Source organism: Primulina huaijiensis, chromosome 5, assembly GCF_012295235.1.
Source record: "Primulina huaijiensis isolate GDHJ02 chromosome 5, ASM1229523v2, whole genome shotgun sequence".
NCBI classification, from domain to species: Eukaryota; Viridiplantae; Streptophyta; class Magnoliopsida; order Lamiales; family Gesneriaceae; genus Primulina; species Primulina huaijiensis.
Genome location: NC_133310.1, coordinates 141,153 through 162,239, shown reverse-complemented (window position 1 = coordinate 162,239; position 21,087 = coordinate 141,153). Strand labels below are relative to the sequence as shown.

General features: G+C 34.0%; 1 protein-coding gene across 2 annotated transcripts; it reads right to left on the bottom strand.

The window, feature by feature from the left end:
• LOC140976056 (histone-lysine N-methyltransferase, H3 lysine-9 specific SUVH4) lies at window positions 1-8,009 on the bottom strand. 2 transcript variants are annotated; one of them, XM_073439918.1, is made up of 14 exons: window positions 7,580-8,009; window positions 7,378-7,449; window positions 7,087-7,155; window positions 6,757-6,811; window positions 6,335-6,465; window positions 6,046-6,222; window positions 4,833-4,931; window positions 4,618-4,716; window positions 3,677-3,726; window positions 3,502-3,590; window positions 2,348-2,444; window positions 946-1,051; window positions 454-864; window positions 1-367 (listed from the first exon to the last, which is right to left on the bottom strand). In XM_073439918.1, the coding sequence occupies exons 1-14, from the start codon at window positions 7,862-7,864 to the stop codon at window positions 254-256; spliced, it is 1,854 nt and encodes a 617-aa protein (XP_073296019.1). In that variant the 5' UTR covers window positions 7,865-8,009; the 3' UTR covers window positions 1-253. The 2 variants fall into 2 exon arrangements, with proteins under 2 accessions (XP_073296019.1, XP_073296018.1); XM_073439917.1 differs by having other exon boundaries at window positions 2,348-2,510; window positions 7,580-8,007.
• Window positions 8,010-21,087: the final 13,078 nt, after the last annotated feature.

Sequence of the window (21,087 nt, the reverse complement as noted above, 5' to 3'; positions counted from 1 at the left end):
TAAACTGGAAAAGAAAATAAATTATATCAATTGAGGCTTCAAAAACGAGAGGTAACATAATCTCTTCGGGAAAGGGTCCTAGTTGGTATTCACCATATTGAAGAATGTTGTGGCACAACAAATCCACCTAATTTCTCATTACGTATGATTAGTAATTAATAGATTGCGTAAGCTGCATTGGAGATATAGCGCAGTAATTGCAAAATGCCAGAAAATTTTCGTCATTACAATGTCACAAACAATAGGCAGTGATTTAATAGAGGCGCTTCCTACAGTCTCGTGCGCCACAGAAGCATGACATCTGTCTTATCTTCCCGTCCGGACCCAACACGCTGTCAATTCCATACCCATAATCATAGGCAAGTTCCTGTTATCATATATTACTGATATCATATCTATCACATAATAACGCATAGGATTAATGCAAGGAAGGAAAAGAGACATTATAATCACCTTGAGCGGTGGAATGTTGTCTGCAGCAATGAGCATCAGCCTCGCAAGTTTGATATCATGGTGACTGCTCAACACACACTGAATAAACAAATTGGGTTGACAACTATGATTAATAAACCTGCCCACATTGCCAGTTTTTCCAGCATCTATGCAGAATGGCACATTTTCTGATGCCTCTTCACCAAGCTTCTTCAGGTAGCACGGCAAAGACACATCCCTCAGTCGACTCTCTCTTCCATTCAGTCCCATCATTGTCTGCAAGCAATCTATGTCAATAACATAACTGTTATCACCAGCAGGGTCTAAATCGTCAGTTCTCTTCACGACCCCGATATATTCACACACAGTAGACCCTGAAGGTATGTAGTCCCAACATCTCACACCCCACCCCTTCTTTGGGGTACGAAATACCTGTCATTGATTCATTAACATCATCATTTCTTCCATCTAAACATTACATCATATCATTACAAAATATATTGTTCTACGGACCTCCAGACGAAACTTCAGCCCATTCTGAGAGGTTTTGTTGACACACCTGGGTCCACAACCACAGTTTGGACCACATTCGAATACCACTGCCTTTGGTTCAACAAGTCTGGCAAATAAAAAAGAATGAAATGGACCGCAATGGAAAAACTTACAAGTTTTGACTTATAAAATATAACTGTGTTTGCCAGACGCATGAATTTCATTGTTACGTCGAGAACCTTTGATGTGCTATACTCTAAAGCGACGATGACTCCATACGGGATACAATCTTTAACAGACAAGGATTTTCTAAAGACATGATCAAAGTAAAAATTACTGAAGCATCCAAGATATAGTTCATCAATAGGATTGTTGATGGTAGACTTGAGGCAATACAACTCTTTCAGGTGTCCGACTAGAATAAGTCAAAAGCTGCATTTGCAAGATTGATCGAAAAAACACCAAAAGAGACATTTTATTCAGGAACTATATCAGAAACTTCATCCTTTTGTTTTCTAAAAACTTCATACCTTTTTCCAACTTTATCTGACTACAGACATTAAACTCACTCATTTCAAACTCAATTAGTCCCACATAGCAAAAGAACTGAAAATGAAGTGAAAACCAATACAAACCAAAAACTATATAACCATAAAAAATCGTAAAACATCCTACATGATTTTGGAAAAAAAAAAAAAAAAAGATATGCACAATAGCAAATCCAAGTAGAGTTTTCCTTCGAATGGGGTACAAGTGAACCTGACTAAGACTGGCTTCCCATGGTACCCCATAATATTACTATATTATTGCACTCAAACAGATTAAAAAAAGATCTCAACTCAACAAATAACAGATTTGATTAACAAAATATCACACGCGGGTATAATATTGCAACAAGGATCAACACTTTTAATTGTTATATGCATACACCATGAGTGTAAAATTATAATAATAATTTAGATAAGATTTTTTAAATTTTATGTTTAATTTAATAATAACGGATAGAAATTAGTGTGGGATCATAGTGCCAATTTCAGAGAGATGGCTGATATTGAAAATAAGTTGCAATTTGAGATATTTAATATTGAAAATAAGTTGCAATAGCAATTTTGAGAAAAAATATTAGTGCAAGGGCAATTTGAGAAACAAAATATATAATTTAGATAACAGATTTTTTATATAATAGTATAGATGAGAGGTCAATATATAAATCGAGGCATACCAATTGGGGCGGACCCAATAGGTGGGGCAAGGAGAGGTAAATACCCCCTCCGGGTAATATAAAAAAAAATTATGTAAAATTTCATTGACCTCAAGTTTTTATCCCACTAAGTGGGATCGACTAAAATATATATCATTAAACAGCAAACAAAAAATTCTGGAACTGAATTCTTAGAAAGTATATTTGGATTTAGTTTGTTACCTTCCACCGTCACGGTGCACATATGGAAAATCCCCTCCGTTGAGTTTTGCACAAGCACAACTTCTAGGATCCGTACAGGTTCCTTGACAGTCGCATCCTATGGAAGCAATTGTGGGGAAGCTAATATTCTTGCTAAACTTCATATCCTTGATATAGACAAAATCTAATTTTCAAAAAACAAAAAATAAGTGCTGAACGAAAGAGGGTGACATAAATAGAGAGGATGTACTTTATACAAATAGGTTATGTAAGACAGAACTTGAAATAACTTAGCTGCAATCCAATTCATGGATTTATAGCTAGTATTACGATAAAAAATTAGTCTGGGCCACTAAGAGAAACAATATATTAAAAGATTTCAAAGATTTGGTCACGGGGATTATCAACACTTAAATACCCCCAAAAAAGCACCAATATATGATCATCACCATTCTTTACAATGCACTGTGACACAAAAAATCAGAAGAAAAATAACAAAATGAAAAGGAGATCAAAATGTTACACCTACTCTTAGAAAGCAATAAACATTCTCCATAACCAAGCACTCGCACGTGGATACACCACCATCAACCAGACAACATACAATCACTGGAGGATCAATTTGCCACCATAATAAGGAGACAATAAGTAGATGACCAAAAACACCATCACTATCACAGTGAGCAACTTGAGAGATTATTGTTCACTTGAACTATATAATTTTAAAAGAAATACATTGATTAAGATTTCCTTCTCCAATAAAATGTTGAGGTTAAATATACAAAGTAAAATGCAAGGAGATAAAAAAATATTAAGTAAGAGTTACATGTTTCGGTAAGGATACCTATATCGAAAGACTAAATACCCAAAGTAACAAAACCCTTACAAACAAAACTCCTATAAACATCTTTTAAGATTGAATACAATCATTACCTTTTCATCCATGTTATATTAAAGATTTTTCAAATCACCGAGACATTAAATTTGATTTATGAATATCAGATCCAACAAAATTTAATGGGTAAGAAGTAAGAGGAACCCCACTGAAGAACTAGGTAAAGTAGTGGTACAAAGACAATTTCCAACTAAAACAGATCAAATAACCTGCAAGTAACTTACTCCATTCCATCCAACATTTGTCCACGTAAACAGCTTAAGTTAACAGTTTATCTCACCTAGTGGTGAAATGGGTGGTTCATCTACCAAATTGGTAACTAGAATGGGAACATCCTCTAAGCCTCCAGTAACGTCATCACACACCAACCTTTACTTAGAAAAAAACATCAAATTACAAAGGGCAAGGGGAGAAAAGATGTACAGTAGCAAACGGCAAGTTTATGATAATTATACCCTCGAATTTCTGATAATGATTTAGGAATACGGCCCCGAGAAAAATAAACCTGAAAAAAATTAGATAATGAGAATAATAGTAACAAATAAGATTACATACAAATCTAACCAGCTAAAGGGTACATATTGTGATAAAAATACCAAAAGATCAATACAACTTAGACAAAACAATACATATTGCCAAAGGTGTCCAGGACCAAAACGAAAATATAATTATCAAAAGCACGAAAACCCAAAACTCAAAACCACATAACTTTATGTTGGTTGCTCTTAGAAAATTTTGATCTAGACAATAAATTGGATCCAAACCACGTGGTGAAACAAAAACAAGCAAGCTTTTCCACCATACTACCTTGTTTTTCCCTTTTTGTGTACGTATTTATCGGCTTTAGACCAATATTTTAGATTTAATTGAACTTGTTTAGGTTGTTAAGTAACCAAAGACTATGTCATCATCGAATTTATAAATGATATCTTCAACATTGTCTGTATGATATAATAATTACTATCACATTGTATTAAACAAAATGGAGTTCAATCTAATAAGGTGCCTTCTTGTAAACAAATTTTCGAAAGAACAGGCAGCACTGGAAATTTGTAGTTTGAGTCATTTAAACCGTAGCCAAATTGCAATTTTCAGTGCAGTTTTGAAATGTATGTATCAAATTCAACAGGTCCTCTGTACATTAGAATAAATTTACACCTTGTTAGAGTTTCTCAACTCAAATATAATCTCGAACATTTAGAAATTCAAAGTCAAAATTACCAAAGAAGTCAGACAAGTAACTCTAATTTTCTCATTTTTCAAAGCACGTGATTGTTTGCATAAATACAGCACATACAACCACACATAAATATAGGTAGCTTAACGACAAAAGGAAAGAATGCCCTTAAATTTACATCTCAACTGACTATAATGTACAAGTAAGTCTAAAAGATGCCTGATTTGTTGTCAAAGGAGGTTGTCCATCAAGTCGCTTCAATAGAAATTTATACACCGTAAAGCCAGAGACACCCTCTTCAGCCCAATAATGATTGACCTGAAAATTTAAGATTCAGCACATATAAGAAGCTCATTAGACTATGTAATAAAAAAGAAAAGAAAAGTAGACACATGATCCACATAATACTTATTATTTTCCAGGAATATAATCACCTTGTACAAGCCATCATATGTATAAACCTTCCCCACATAGCTGTTGGTACATTTATGTCCTCGAACTACTCTGACAGGTAAGTTGTTATGCATACAGTTCTGCAGGACAACGATTGGACATTGGCATATGGTGATTTCACAAATTCCAGTTAAACAAACAAAAATTGCACATTCCCAAAGTAATTTACTCCGATCAAGATATAATGGAAAAAAAAATACGAGTTAGGCCATAAGCCCAAAGGGAAAGCCCAAATTCGAAAGTCCAGCCTTCTAGCTGTGAATCCCTTCAAGATTATTAGCCACTCCAAAATTTACTGAGCAATGTGGACATAACATTGCTCACCCCTTGTGTACTTGAGGCTCATTCTGAATGCCTTTTACTCTCCTATCAATATTTGGCGCAAACACCGCAATCCAACGTGAAATATAAACATTAGTCACATTACAACACTAACCCGATGGTAGCATTTTTCGGGGTGATCTTTCCACTATGTCAACCCTCAACAAATCCGCCAATGTTAGGAAATAAACCCAAGAAAAGAGCCCAAATCTAAAAGACTGGGCTTTCTAGGTAGGAGACTCTCAGACTTACTATTCACCCACCATTTTATTGTGGGGCTGAAGTGGGACGCAATAGTATACCAAACCAAAATAATAGCACGAAGCAGGTTGCATCTATCTCAAAGACTACTACATTTAGCTATCTGAAGATCTTTTGTAACCAGATTTATAAAGAATTTTGCGGACTACACAAATTAAATTATCACCAATCTCGTGACTAATGAACAGACTGAACTGAGCCAACTTACAGAGGAAGACAAACTAATTTGTTGTTTTCTAACCAAGTTCTAGTGAACATCAATATCACTACAGTTATCGATGCCAAATGGTAGTCATGAGCACCATTAGACAATCAACAATGCTAAAATTTCAAGTCTACCCAAAATGATATCATAATGTTCTAGTGAACATCAATATCATTACAGATGCCAAATGGTAGTCATTAGCACCATTAGACTACCAGCAATGCTAAAATTTCAAGTCTACCCAAAATGAGATCATGATGATTAAATGAAAATGGTCCAAAAGCATACAATAGATAAATGCTTTGTTTGCAACATCTAGAGGAAAGAAAACTAAAATTTTAGCTGGAAGCCATGATTCATGAAAGCCAACATAGCATATCGTAAAACACGAGGACATAAATATTTGCCTTGAGCCCCAAATTCCCTCGTTTCATTACTTGGTGACCAATTTGACGCTTATCACCAAGCAAATTGTTTCCCCCCTGACCGGTATACACAATTTCCTCACAATTGTCTAAATCATCCTCGTACTGGCCAGATAAGACGATGGACACTGTGATTGGAAAATTATCACCATTCAAACCCTGGAAAACCAAATGGAAAGAAAATGAGAATTGAACCATAAAATCTTCACTTATTGACAATGTAAAAGATATGCAGGGATATATGTGAAATTGAATTAGATAAATAATTTACCAAGTCTCTTCCTGATTTGCAAGCTGCACCACCAGTTTGACCAATATAGTCAATTCCATTCAGCCAATGTTGGTGAAATCCCACCACAACCATTTCCGCACGAGAAAAAAATTGATGTCCGACATCAATACCTACCATCGTGAATGGATACAAAGTCCTAGTACATCAAATTTTACTTGGGGAGCTGATAACAAGTTCGGAAGACCATCCCAGAAAATAAATTAAATTTGATTATACTGAATTAATCATCAAGAAGTAATCTTTCGAAGAATCGAGTACACATGAAACAGATTTCTAAGTCAAATATATACGGATGTGGATAACTAATATAGACACGTTGAAATTTTCATTACAAAAATTCTCTGGTGGTTAAGAACTAGTTTAAGTTACATAGAAATCAGTAGGATACAAGTCCACAATACCTGGAATTGAACCGACTCTCTTCTCAGAGTTTAAGGTAGAATGAGTCCTCAGCATCTGGTAATTCAATAGCCGCGGATTTTTAACAAAACATAAAGAGGAAGCAGATGAGAGAACTGTAGAGTAGAAAACTAGAACTCAAAACAGTTACATATTAGTCAGAGTGAGAACAACGGGTGTACTTGATAAGGATAATCTATAAAATGTCGCTAAGGTTGTTCAAAACTGTTAGAACAATTAATCTCCCCCTTCATAAATTGTTTCATTCGATACACATGGAAAAGCGGTTTTAATGCATCCCATTCAGGATATGTGAATTATAAATGACATGCCTCGGAAATGGCCTTTAAATCAGGTCGCTTGGCAGGCTTTTTAGAGTAATCTTCAGCAGCGTTCTCTGTCTGCACATGTTTTAACATCATAAGTTAGTAGCAAATAATTTGCTTCTAGGATAAAAACTGAACAAATTATCGATGGGATTGCTGGAAAGGGAAGCCATTAGTTTTAGAACAAAATGACTCCTCGAGTGATTAATCAATTGCTTACAAAATATTAATTTGCAAATTTTTAATGAACCCATTCATGAAATAGTTAATCTTAACATTTAAATATCCCCATCATGCCTTGGATTGGGACACTCTTTTTGCGTTTCCCTTGTCATCAGCTTCTTGCCTTGCACACCTCTTCTCTTCTTCCTATAATTTGAATGAAAACACGTAGCGCTTAGTGGAAAAAACAGCAATCAATCTGAGTTTGAGGTAGAGTTGAGATAACAGCACACCAAACAGTAACAAACCAAGAAAAGGGTGGAGTGAAGTCATTTGCCTGAATGCATTGAAGGTATAGTTTATTGAAAGTACGGAGAGTTTCGGTGACCATGGTGTAGGGGCTCTTTTCGACATTGGTGGAGTCAGCAATGACATTGCGAACCACATGAGCAGGGTCTGGCATTTGGAGCTTTCTTTTCTTAGGGATCTTGCTCATTTTGTTTCGTGGAGGCTCCACCTTCTTCTCAACGTCTCGCGCAGTGGTTTTTCTCAAAGGATATCTCCTGGAACTAGCAGAAGCTGGCGCTGGGTCGGAAAGCTCATCGTTGCAAAGGAGCACCATGGTGGCGGAGGGGAGGGGAGGGGAGGGGAGGGGAGGGGATGTTTGAAATTTCTCAAGGTTTTTTGAAAATTTTCAGAGTCCTCTCCTCACTCTTTCTCCCACTCAATTGTTGTCATAAATGCTTTGCTTTCTCGGGAGTGGATATCCATTTTCCCTTTTCAATTAAACATTTCTTTTGTGTGCACCAAGTGTTTATTTAATTTAAGTAGTAAAATTAATTTATGTATTATTGATTAAATGGTAAATCCATACATAAATTTTTGTTAATGTTCTAACTAATTAAGATATTTATTAACTAAAAACTGTATTTTTTCTTTTATCATACAAAATGCACATTTAATTATTGTTTTAAATTAAGCATGTTTTTATATTATATTTGAAGGTATACTCAAATTCTAAGGTTTCAAATTTATGCGTTTGAGTTCGATTATTTGGTTCAATGATTGATATACATATCGTGTTATTGATTGTAAGTGATTCGTTGAGCCAATTGATGATATTGAACGAATTTCTGAAATTTATTTGGGCATTATTTTGAAATTTCTGAGCATATATACTTAATAAATTGAATTTTGGATGTTTCGATACATTAGAAATATTTTGTGCTAGCTTCGGAAATTATTTGGAACTGTCAAAATTTTCAGCATGTGTATATTTGAGGATTTCGAGTTTTAGAGCTGTATAATTCAATAATTGGACTTTGCGATAATTGAGAATATCAATTAATTTTTAGAAATAAATATGAAATTTTTTTGAAGTAAATCTAAGTGGGGAATTATAGACTAATTTAGGATCTTTAATTGTATAAATACTAGTATTGCTATATTTGAACTAAAAAATATTTTTAGAATTTTATTTTATAAGTCGCAAGTTTTAGAAATTTTAAAGCTTAAATGATTATTTTGGAATTTTAAGCTAAAGTATTGGATCTTTGGAAATAATTATGAGTTGATGTGAAATGATGATTTGCCGCATGTTTGGATTCGTCAGGAAGCCCTCAAATAATTATTGTGGTATTGTAAGTTTTTGGTCGAGATACTCTCAAATATATATTATTATGATATTTATATCGACGTGTAAGAATATTCAGTGGATGTTATTTGCTATTATGTTCTTTGAATGTTTTATCTAATGCATTAATTGGGATGTCATCACATGTCGAGCTTTGACTTCTTTGATGATGCTTTATGTTGATTCTGTTGAGATATACTGAGTAATCAGATAGATGAGTGGGATAAGATTAGTCATATTCACAAATGATAGCTAGGGATGAGTGGCTTTGCAAACCGCGTTCCCGATGTTACATGTATGGACGTGCGATGATTTGATGTTGCATTCCTGGCACAGGTGGTCACTGTTGATGATGTTATCCGTTTGGATTCCGTTATTTCGTTGTCATCATTCATGCATCGCATAACGCATTTTACTATGTATTATTACATATCATTTATATACATCGTAATTTTACTGATTTATCGTACTCTATTTTCTTTTTATGTTGTGATTATTTTTTATGTCATAACAAGTTATCCAAGAGATTATGCCAAAAATTTTGTAGGCCATAAAAAAAAAAATTTTAATAGTTTTCGTTGTTTACGTTAATTAATCATTGTTTCTTGGTCATTATATGCTAAATAGGAGCATATGTCTTCGTAGTTGATTGCTAACCACATTCCCGATGTTAAACTCATGGACGAGTGACGATTTTATGTGGCATTCCTAGCACGAGTGGCCACTGTTGATGATGCTATTCATTTGGACTCCGTTATTTCATTGTCATCATTCATGCATCGCATAACAATGCATTTTACTATGTATTATTGCATGTTATTTATATATGTTGTAATTTTACTGATTTTTCGTACTCTATTCTTTTTATGTTGTGATTGTTTTTTATGCCATAACAGATTATCCAGGGATTTGACAAATCAGGTGGAGCGTCAGCGAATGGTACCTAGTAGTTGCATTGGTTTGATACATTTGCCAGTGAAATGTCTTGTGTAGCTGTATTGTAATGGTTTTTACGTCGGTTTGGATTTGGTTTGTGTTGTGTCTAATACTCATCAGTGCGGTTGTAGGATATTGATTTGGTTGATTGTGAACTTGACTTTTGTTGTGTTTTGAAATTTTTGGAATATTCTACTTACAAGGAGATCATGAGAAAAATTTTGTAGTCCATAAAAAAAATTTTTAACTAGTTTTCACTGTTTACGTTAATTAATCCTTATTTCTTGGTCATTATATGCTAAATAGGAGCACATGTCTTCATAGTTGGTTATAGAGCGTACACAAATATACTATTAAGTTATAGCATATGACACTCGAGTCTAGACAAAAATAGAATGATTGTGTCGTGTTTGATTACTTGCTCTTACTTGTTTATATTATTTGAATTATTTGACTTAGCATGGTTAGAGCTTGTAATTGATTAGGTTTTGACATTTAGTTCAGTATTTTATCCATTAGTTTAAGTTTATGCTTTTCTTATCTATATTGAGCCGATTATTTTATTTCTGCATGTGGATTAGGTACTTATGTCTTTTATATAGAATTTGGAGGTAGAGACAGAAAAAGAAATGGAGTTATTCATGAATCCGGAGCCCAAAATGTGAGAGTACTGCACGATAATGGCCAGGGAATATGAGGTCGACATCTTTGTGGGGAAGCTCGAAATGTAGATGTTGTGTATGTAGTGGATAAAGAACCCCAAATCCATCCAGAGAGGCATAGATTTAGGAATATTGATGTTAATCATGATGTGGATCAGTTGATTAGATGAATCAGTGAAATGGAACTAATAATCTCCCGATTTCAAAGTATGCGTCCTCTTTGATTCTTCAGAACCGAGGATGATGAGAAAGTTGTAGTTTATTTAAAAAGTATGAAATGCTTGTTTAATATGTTAGAGTACACTCCAGATTTGCAGCTTAAGTTGTCAGTTAAAAGTTCGAGCACAATTATGATGGGAAACGACTCATAAAGCTCTCAAAGAATCATGTGAAATAGTTACTTGGGTATATTTTGTGCTTAGTTTCCTCAAGAATATTCGCCACCTTCGTATTATTCTGCAAAGGAAGCTAAATTCAATAGATTAACTCGATGAAACATGACTATATGATAATATGTCTCTCAATTCTCGGTGCTTCTTGCATATGTTCCCCATGTTGCTGACAGTGACCAAAACAAGTTATCACATTTTATGCAAAGTCTGAATCGAACCATTTGTACTTTGGCAGTAGTTGGAGTGCCTGTTAATTATGCTGATGTTGTAGAGAAAGCCAAAAATGTGGAGGCAACCTTACTTTGGGAAGAACCACGACCAGTTCGATCATCTTTTCCTTGGGGTTTTGGGGACAACGTGCTGATGCCAGTGGATGCACCACTATATCAACTTTTATTGACATATCAGCCTTCACAGTCCCATTAGCAGTTTAAGCTCAAAAGTTCAAGTCCAAAGGAAAACAGTTCAAGAAAAAGTCGTGTAGTAGTTTTTCCAGTTCCGACAGTCAGCATGGGCAAGGTTTCGTTGGGTCGTCAGGTGGAGTATTTTGTGATTGTTGTGGTGGTAAGCATTACTATACTCAGTGTACATGGGTTTAAGGGTCGTGTCATGTCTATGAGAAAATTTGACATTATGTCAGAGTATGTCCGAGTGCTGGAAGACAACAGTTTTAACAGCCTCAGTTTGGTCAAGGTTTCAGAGGACCAGTAGCTAGACCTTTTGTACCGAATCAGTCTTTCCAACAGTTCGAGATATGCTCAGCCTAGAGGTTCTGCTCAATAGAATTTTACAAGGCCACAACAGGCTCGAGTACATGCTCTAACTCAATATCAGGTCCATGAGGCACCAGACGGAGTTATTGCATGTATTTTTGTATTATTTTTTACCTTCTTACATATATACCGATAGACACATGATTATCTCATTCGTTTTTATTTGTTGCATCTGTTGATGACCATGATATTGCTACTAATATATTGATAGATAATGTGTCAGTCTGTACTTCTGTCATTGTATGCTTTATGTCTGGTGAAATAATCCTGAATTATGTGATTAGATTCGATGATAATATTATGGTAATTAATCTAATCAAGCTACCTATGTTTGACTTTAACTGTATTCTGGGAATGGATGATATATTAAATTATTGAGCTACCGTTGATTGTTTCCACGGAGTTACTAGATTGAGACCGTATTATGGCAGCAAATAGATTACCGGCAGCTAAATAAATCTATTGTGAAGAATAAGTATCATCTCCCACGTATCGATGACTTGTTTGATAACTTGCATGGTACATCAGTTTATTCCAAGCATAGTTATTAAAAGCGTGCGTCTAGGCGACTGGCGTGATCGGCCACACCAATCACTCAGGTGCAATACTTGAAAAAAGCATGTTTAAACCGTGCGCCTTTGCCTAGGCGCGAAGCTTCGAGATGCGCAAAGTGTGCGCTTTAAAGAAGTTGGCTGATATTCTGTAGGTAAATAAAAATTAACTCGAACCCAACCAATTTTGAAGTCTAATTAGCAAAGTTGTGGCTATTTAATGATTAAAAAAACCATATTGTCAGTCATTTATACAATATTTTTTTAACAGAAATTTAAAAAGTCATCTATTCAAACTTTTACTGTAATCTTCATCTTATGATGATGATGATATAGTTGAGTAGTATGATGAAGAATTTGATGATTTAGATGATACTATAATCTTTTATGCAAAATTTTAATCTAATTTCTTCTACATTCATGACTCATCATTGTTTTGGATGACGACGACGACGACGACGACGACGTAGTTGCAGACGATGAAGAAAAATTTGATGATTTACTATTTGAAGTTTTTTTCTTAATATACTATGAATTGATGACTTACTAATGAACTTTAGATGATTAAAGTTTTTTCTTTGGTTATGATTTACGTTACATCATCTATTAATGAATTGTTATTTATAATATTTGATATCTTTGTAAAAAATATTTAATTTATGTAATATTATAGTATAAATCACTTTATATATATTGAATTTTAAATTTATGTCAAATGTGTTTTACTTCGATAAAACGTACGTTTTGTCTTGCGCCTTATGCTCCAGGTTAACGTGGCACTTTAGTGCGCCTTGCGTCCTAAATAACTATGATTCCAAGATTGATCTTTGTTCTGGATACGTATCGATGACTTGTTTGTTATTGTCTTCACGGATGACATTTTGATTTATTAAAAAACAAAGAAGAAGCACCGAGAACATTTAAGATTAGTCCTCCAGACACTCAGATAGTGCAGTTGTATGCCAAATTTTCTAAGTGTGAATTTTTGTTGGACAAAGTAGTATTTTTGGGCCATGTTATTTCATCTCAAGGAGTATCAATAGATCCCAATAAGGTTGAAGTTGTTATGAATTGGCCAAAATTGATGAATGTTAATGGTAGACTTGTGGCTCTTAATTTGATATATCCGAAAGAAGTTATACTACGTGAAGCACATTGTAGTCTGCAATGTGTCATCTAGGAAATCGAAAGATGTATCATACCTTGAGAGCTCATTATTGTTGGGAAGTCATGAAAAACGAGATTTCTGATTGTGTGGCTAAATATTTAACATGCCAACGTGTTAAAACTGATAGAATGAGACCGAGTGATAAATTACATAGTCTTGAAGTGCCACTGTGGAATAAGGAGCACATTGCTATGGATTTCATGACACACCTACCTCATTCTAATCGTGACTGTGATGCGATTTGGGTGATTATGGATAGATCGTCTAAATTAGCCCATTTTATTTTGTATGATCATACTTGTACTTATATGAAAATGAAAATTTGTGAAATCGTACATTGATCATGTAGTGAGATTGCATGGTGTAACAGTGACCATAGTATCTGATCATGATCACATGTTTTCTTTGAAGTTATGGGGAAGTTTGCAATCAGCTTTGGATTTGTAGTTGTCATGAACATTGCCTATCACCTCCAAACAGATGGTCAGTCAGAAAGGACTATACATACACTAGAGGATAAGTTGTGAGCAGTTGTAATAGATTTTAGTTGTGGTTGGCAATAATCATTGTCTCTGGTTGAATTATCTTATAATAATAATTTTCGAGAAACGATCGACATGACACCATTTGAAGCTTTATATAGCAGGAAGTGCATATCGTCGATATGTTGGGAAGATGTAGGAGAAAGATAAATGTCAAGACCATAATTTATTCAATAAATGAGAGATAAAGTTGAATTGATAAAAAAAATGAAAGGAACCCGGGATCGTCAATTCAATTATGATCATAAAAGTTGTAGGCCTTTAGAGTTTCAGGTTGGCAATTATGTTTTCTTGTAAGTGTCTCCATTCTAGGATACTATGAAATTTGGACATAAAGAGAAATACTTCTTATATATAAATGAATGTGACAACACAATCAAACAATATATAAACAGAAAATTTGTCGATTAAAATGTTACCTTCCACTACATTGTTTGTGTCACATGTCTCATCTTGAGTTATGGCAAAGACACGAGCGTTGGGCTTATTATCCTTGACTTGTTGGGGTTTAATCAATTATTGGTCATGTCATTTTCTTCAACGGCTCGAGACAATTAACAATTAGGGACGAACGACTTTGCAAACCATAATCCCGATGCTATGTGCATAGATGAGCGGTGATTTGATGCTGCATTTCTGGCACGGGTGGCCATTATTAATGATGTTATTCGTTTGGATTTCATTTGATATACTTTATTTCATTGTTACCATTAATGCATCACATAGCATTGCATTTTATTATGTATTATTACATGTCATTTTTAACATCGTAATTTTACTATTTTGTCGTATTAGGGTCCGGTCCGTGTTTTCTTTTTATGTTGTGATTGTTTTTTATGTCATAACAAGTTATTCGAGGGGATTTGACGCATCTGGTGGAGCGTCAACAAGTGGTGCCCCAGTAATTGCATTGGTTTGTGTCAAAGTTCCAAGATATTTATATATTATACCGGTTTGATACATTTGCCAGGGATGTGCACTGTGTAGCTATATTGTAAATGTTTTTATGCGATTTGGATTTAGTTTGTGGTGTGTTATGTCTCGTTCTGGCCGATGCGGTTGTAGGATATTGGTTTGGTTGATTGTGAACTTGACTTTATTTTCCAGTGTATATTGATGTTATTGTGTTTTTGGAATTTTTGGGATGCCCTACCTGCGGGGAGGTAATGTCGTAGGCCCTATATGAAAATTTTTAACTTGTTTTCCTTGTTTACGTTAATTAATCATTGTTGTTTAATAATTATATTCTAATCAGGAGTACGAGTCCTCACATATATATACTTTTTCCTCATTATGTATTTTTTTTCAAAAAAATTCATGTAAATAATGAAAGTGATGAAAATAAAATAATATTTTAATTATCAGTAAATTTTATTGAATATTTTAATTTTAGTGAAAATATTAAGTTTGACTTGAAAATTAATATAAATTTTCAAAGTATATTTTCTGACAAACTCGTCAAGACATTTATCAAACTCATATATTAGGTAACGTGTTTTCTTACCAACAGATCAAATAAGGAAGAAAAAAAAACTATTTAACCACAATACGATGAAAGTCTTATAATGGTCAAGAGTTTGAAATAAATTTTATTGGATTAATTTTTATTTATCCAATGATCATGATACCATTTTAATCATGAAATTAATCGTAATCCAGTAAATAACCAATCAGGTTTACAAAAGTTCACGTACCAATTTTACATTTATCAAATAGTTCATATATTAATTTACATTTCTCTCATTATTTAAGTAAAATTTATAAATTAGAATCATATTATAAGATCAATCAAAGCGCACACATATTCTCGCATATTTTTTTCTATAGATATAGATAATTTTAACTAATTTGAAAATCATGTTAATAAAGGTTGAAGTTGATATTTATGACTTTAATTAATATATTGAATGTGTGATTAAAAATGAAATCCGTTTTGGTTAGGTTGATTGATCATTTTTATGTAGTCACTGGTTAATTGAAAATGTGTTTAATGTAGTCATAGTTACTATTATTTGAATAATTTGTCTTATTAATAATAATAATATTTCATCCCAATTTTTGTACAAACTCAAAAAGATAAAATGCTAGAAAATATGTTACTTTGTTATGATAGCTAGGGGTTGGCAATATGATCCTGGAGCTCCATCAGATAAGATATCTAGAGAATATCATAAAATATGGTTTCGGATCCGAATTATTTCATCGTGTTTTATGAGTAGTGGCTATACATGCTTACTAGTTCACTGGTCCGGAACTGGCTTCGAAGCAGTTTCGGTTCCAAGATGTTCCAAGATAATTACCTTGGAACCAATCTGATCCACTACCTGAACCAGTAGTGGATGAGCTGTTTTCGGGCCGGTTCGAATCGGTTATGATCTTCCATTGATGACCATAATGAGACACACTATAAAAATTCTTTTTATGTGGTAAAAAAATATTATTTTATTAAATATTTAAGAGTTGAGAAAATACATCATAAGGATAAATATAAAGAAAACATTAATGCTTATATTAAACTTTTAAAACCCATCACAATATACTAAAATATATTGGAAAACTCGGGATCTTCTTTAGAACTTGAGCTTGAAAATGTGTCTATCGTTGTGGTGAATGTATCCTTTTTTTTGTTTTAAACAAATCTTGTAGATATGTTAGCATGCTAAGAATTTTTTGTTTTAAATTGATTCATTATTTGCTAGTTATTATACTGCTTGTTAAAAGTGTTGATTCGAAAGCAACGCTTGAACATTTGAAATACTAAGACATCTTTTTCAATTGCTCCTTGATAGGCTCGTAATAATTTGCATTTTTATTATCATATTTCTCATTGTTGTTACTTCCGACATGCTTAATTGATACATTTTTGTGTTATTGTTGTAGGAAGAATTTTTCTGCTCTTGGGATAAATATGAGCTAAAAAGTGATTTTATATCGCAATTAAAGTTGACAAAATGAAATTTTAAGGGAGACTTGAAGCAGAAAAATTCATAAGTGAAATTTCCACAAGGCGTGATCACGCATTATGACTATTTTTCAGCTGTCTGCACAACTAAATCTGAAGTGCGAAAATTGCAAAGATAAAACCAGATTTTAGACTCTTAATTATGGTGTTTGAGTTGTGAAAATTATTTGGAGAGAAGATATTGTTATTGGGATAAATAAAGATAAGATAGAGTTTTATCTCATAAAAACTCTATCATCCTTTTTGGTAGTTTATTTTTTGTACATTAGGTTTTCTTTAATTTAGTGGGATTTTCTCCTTGAACCAATAACAATATATACGTGAAGAAGAGAAGGAGGTGCACACAATTGAAAAATAGATTTTTCTCTTCTCCCTCTACCTCTTCAACGTGAAGAACAAGAAGAAGGCGCAAAAATTTCTCATCTTCTCTCCACAACTTTAGGCTAAGTTTTATTCATGATTCAATGAATATTTTTACTATTTCAATTTATCACTGTGGTGCTTTTTGAGCTTTAATTTAATATTCGTGTTTTGTTCAAGTATTTGTTGATTTATATTTAATTATATGAAAGTTGTATCCTGATTAATCTAACAATTTAATTCGATATATAATTTTCTATTGTTATTCATGAATTCAGTGATCCGTAATTGTCATGAACGATTGGTACCTAAGTAGTAGTAGATTAGGTGTGATGTGCTATCGTAACATATTTAATCTAAATAAATCAACGAAACTAGAGCTATCGATTGCAGCTATCTCGGTTGTTAGATTTTAGGATTAACTGTTTTCACAAAACGAGAATGCTATTTTTAATTAATACGGAACACTATCATGCCCAATTAGTTATTAATAAGTTTTGAATGGATGCTGGATCTGGTCAATTAAATCAAAAAAACACAAGGATTTTAGCGGCTATCCCTATAATTATAAGGTTAACTACTTGTAAATACATGAATAAATAATATGTTAGCCGATGAAAAATGATACAATTAAATATTGGAAATCCCTCGAATCGAGCTTGGCAATATTAAATTTTACATTTCATTAGTTATTCATCTTAATTAGTTATTTCTTCTTACATGTTAAATTACTTCTATTATTTTATTAGTTTTTATCAAACAAACCCCTTTTTTCAATTTTCTTTTCTCGAAGTAAATAAATCTCCAATTCTCCGTGGATTCGACCCTACTCACCATTACACTCATTTTACTTAGAAAGTAGGAATTTAAGTTTGGTGGCTCAACAGCAGCACACCAAATTTTTGCGCCGTTGCCAGGGGATGGTGCAAGGTTAATTTTTTTTGGAGTTTAATTATTTTTATTATTTTTTATGCTTTGTTATTCTCTTATAGGTGATTTATCGAGAGAAGAAGAATTTGAGAATTTTTTGTTGTGAAATACGTCGAGATGTTTCATCGACAAGTATTCACAAGTTTTGCCCAAAAAAACGTAGAGTCATTCTACGCAGCATGAGGGAGATTCAATAACTTAGCAACAACATTCAGAAATTATGATTTTTCTAACTATGTTCTTATTCGATTTTTTCTTAAAGGTTTGGAAGCAGTTACATGAAGATGGGTATTTAATAGGACACTGACAACCGGTAGTCCACCACTTAGTCGACATGAAGACAATGTGATTTATTTGCTAGATGATATGGCCAACTTTGACTACCATCATTATTGGGATCCTTCACTGCAGAGTTGAAGCCACCAATACCCTCCAGAAATTAACCACTCTGATTTTACATAACAATCTTTCGAGCATCAAAAAGATGAGAGAGATAGTCTTGAATTAATCATAAGTAGACTGAATGATATGGTGAAAAGCGTGTGGCATTGAACGAGACAAATACTGAGCCTCATTTTGAAGAAGATTTGGAAGAAATAGGTGACAAAGATGAGCCACCAATGAATTTGAGAGATGAAAAAGCTACTGAGACTATCGATTTGAGCTCATTGATAGCTTGACTCATCAGAAAACTCAATTTGAAACAAGTCCTATTTCACGTCAGTTGGGCAAAATCGGATGTTATCGAGGTCTAACTGATCGTTGAATTACCGAACTGATTGCACGGAAACAGCAACCAGTTAGGTATGCGCAGTTGAGGTATTTTGGTCATATCTCTTGGCTCGTTTATTGGAATGAAGCAATTCAGTATGCGTTGGAAAGATAAGATGATGATCTACAAATCATCTTCAAAAGTCAAAGTCTGAATCTGCCACGGCCCAGCCTACTTGTGATATTGTCCGCTTTGGCCCGAGGCCTCCCGGCTTTAAAACGCGTGACAAGAGGTTGCTACACGCTCATTTAATTGCCTAACATCTCTCCTGTGGTTTAGCGATGTGGGATTTCGCCTAAGGGTCTTCACCTCCACTCAGCGCCCTCGAAGGGGGAGGGGTGAAGGCCCTTAGACGAAATCCCACATTGCTAAACCACGTGAGAGATGTTGAGCATTTAAATGAGCGTGTAGCAACCTCTTGTCAAGCGTTTTAAAGCCGTGATACCTCGGGCCAAAGCGGATAGTATCACAAGTGGGCTGGGCCGTGACAGAATAGAAACCTAAGATGCTGATAAATGACGATGAAGCTACTGGTTCTGCACAAACTAAAATCAGCCTAGCTGATTTCAGTTGACCAACTGAATTGAACAGAACCAACTACTGCTCACAAACTAAAATGAATTGAACCAGCAGCTGACCAACTGAACTGAACTGAACCAACAGCTGACCAACTGAACTGAACCAGCTGCTGACCAACTGAAACTGAACCAGCTGAACTGAACAAAACCAGTTGAACTGAACCAAACCAGCTGAAACTAAACCGAACCAGACCAGTTGAACTGAACCAGCTGACCAGAGTTGACCACTCTGAAAAATGTCCAGCAAGGTGAATTTGACCGTTGCAATTTCAGAAACAGTACAAAAACTTTCCAAACGATCATATTCTTGTGTCTAACGTATATATCATATTTGGGACTTAAAAATGCAACATATTGAAGATCAAATAAGAGATTTTGAAGAGGATTCAAAGCATGGGCAGTTAGCATGAAGAAATTGGCTAGTTGATAGCACAAGCCCTTATGTGAGGATGCATTTGAGATGCACACTGTAAAGGATAAATTCCTCACACACAATCACTCATACATATACAAGAGAGTTGAACTTCAAATATTAGTTGAGTGAGTCTTCACACAAATATGTAAAACAATGTGTTTATAATCTTTGCATATGAGACATTAAACAATATGCAGATTGTGAGGTGCTGCCTGCAATCTTGAGTGCTAGGAGTTCTAGTTGGGTGCTGCCCTTCTGGAGTGGGTTTGTACAAAGTGTTGTATAAATCAAAATCTTATAGTGAATCCTACCCAAGGGGAAGAAGGGGTGACGTAGGAGCATTTGAAATCTCCGAACATTTATAAACAAATTCGTGTCTATTTGTTTATCATTTTCATTATTTTAAAGATGCATTGTTGAAGCATTTTATGTGTTCTTCAAATATCAAAATATTTCATACCAAGTGTTTGATAAAATGCTTCAACCAAAATATTTTTACTCATTCAACTTGCATATATTTTAAATGCTTTACAAAATATTTATTCGGTTTCTACGAAGGATTATTTCTNATATTATAGTATAAATCACTTTATATATATTGAATTTTAAAATTTCAAATGCGCTTTATTTCGATAAAATGTGCGCTTTGTCTTGCGCATCAGGCTCTAAGGTACCCTAGAGCTTTAGTACGTCTTGCGTCCTAAATAACTATGTGTCAATTCACAAATAGAAATAATTGTTTGTTAGGATATAATATTCTATTGATAATGGTCTTCGTATTCTATGTGGACTCTTCTCCAACAAGGAAAAGGAACTATGTAGAATTATTTTCTTGTTTGTGAGAATGTCTCGACAGTAACTCTACTCATATGTTAAGTCTGCTAGTTTAGGATAGTTATCAAGATAGATTGTTGTAGACATCCTTATACATTTACTGATTTAATATATTTCATTTAATTTGGTAAGTAAGATATGCCATCCCCATAATATTTATTGTCATGGTATTTGTTGGGAACCATGCCGATACTTCAAATTTTCAACTCAAGCTTTATTTTCTCCACTTAAGAAATTATTCTGTCATTCCAATATGGAAATTAATCCTGTCATCCCTACTTATGAAATTAAATCTCAACACTTTTGACCTTAAGTTTGTCATTTCACTTTATGTATT

Coding starts and splice junctions, on each gene's coding strand:
- LOC140976056 (XM_073439917.1), bottom strand. CDS start 7,864: ATGGTGCTCCTTTGCAACGATGAGCTTTCCGACCCAGCGCCAGCTTCT. Junction 6,812..7,086: donor ATTTAAAGGCCATTTCCGAG/GCATGTCATTTA, acceptor TTGAATTACCAG/ATGCTGAGGACTCATTCTAC. Junction 3,727..4,617: donor CTCCTTTGACAACAAATCAG/GCATCTTTTAGA, acceptor AATTTTTTTCAG/GTTTATTTTTCTCGGGGCCG.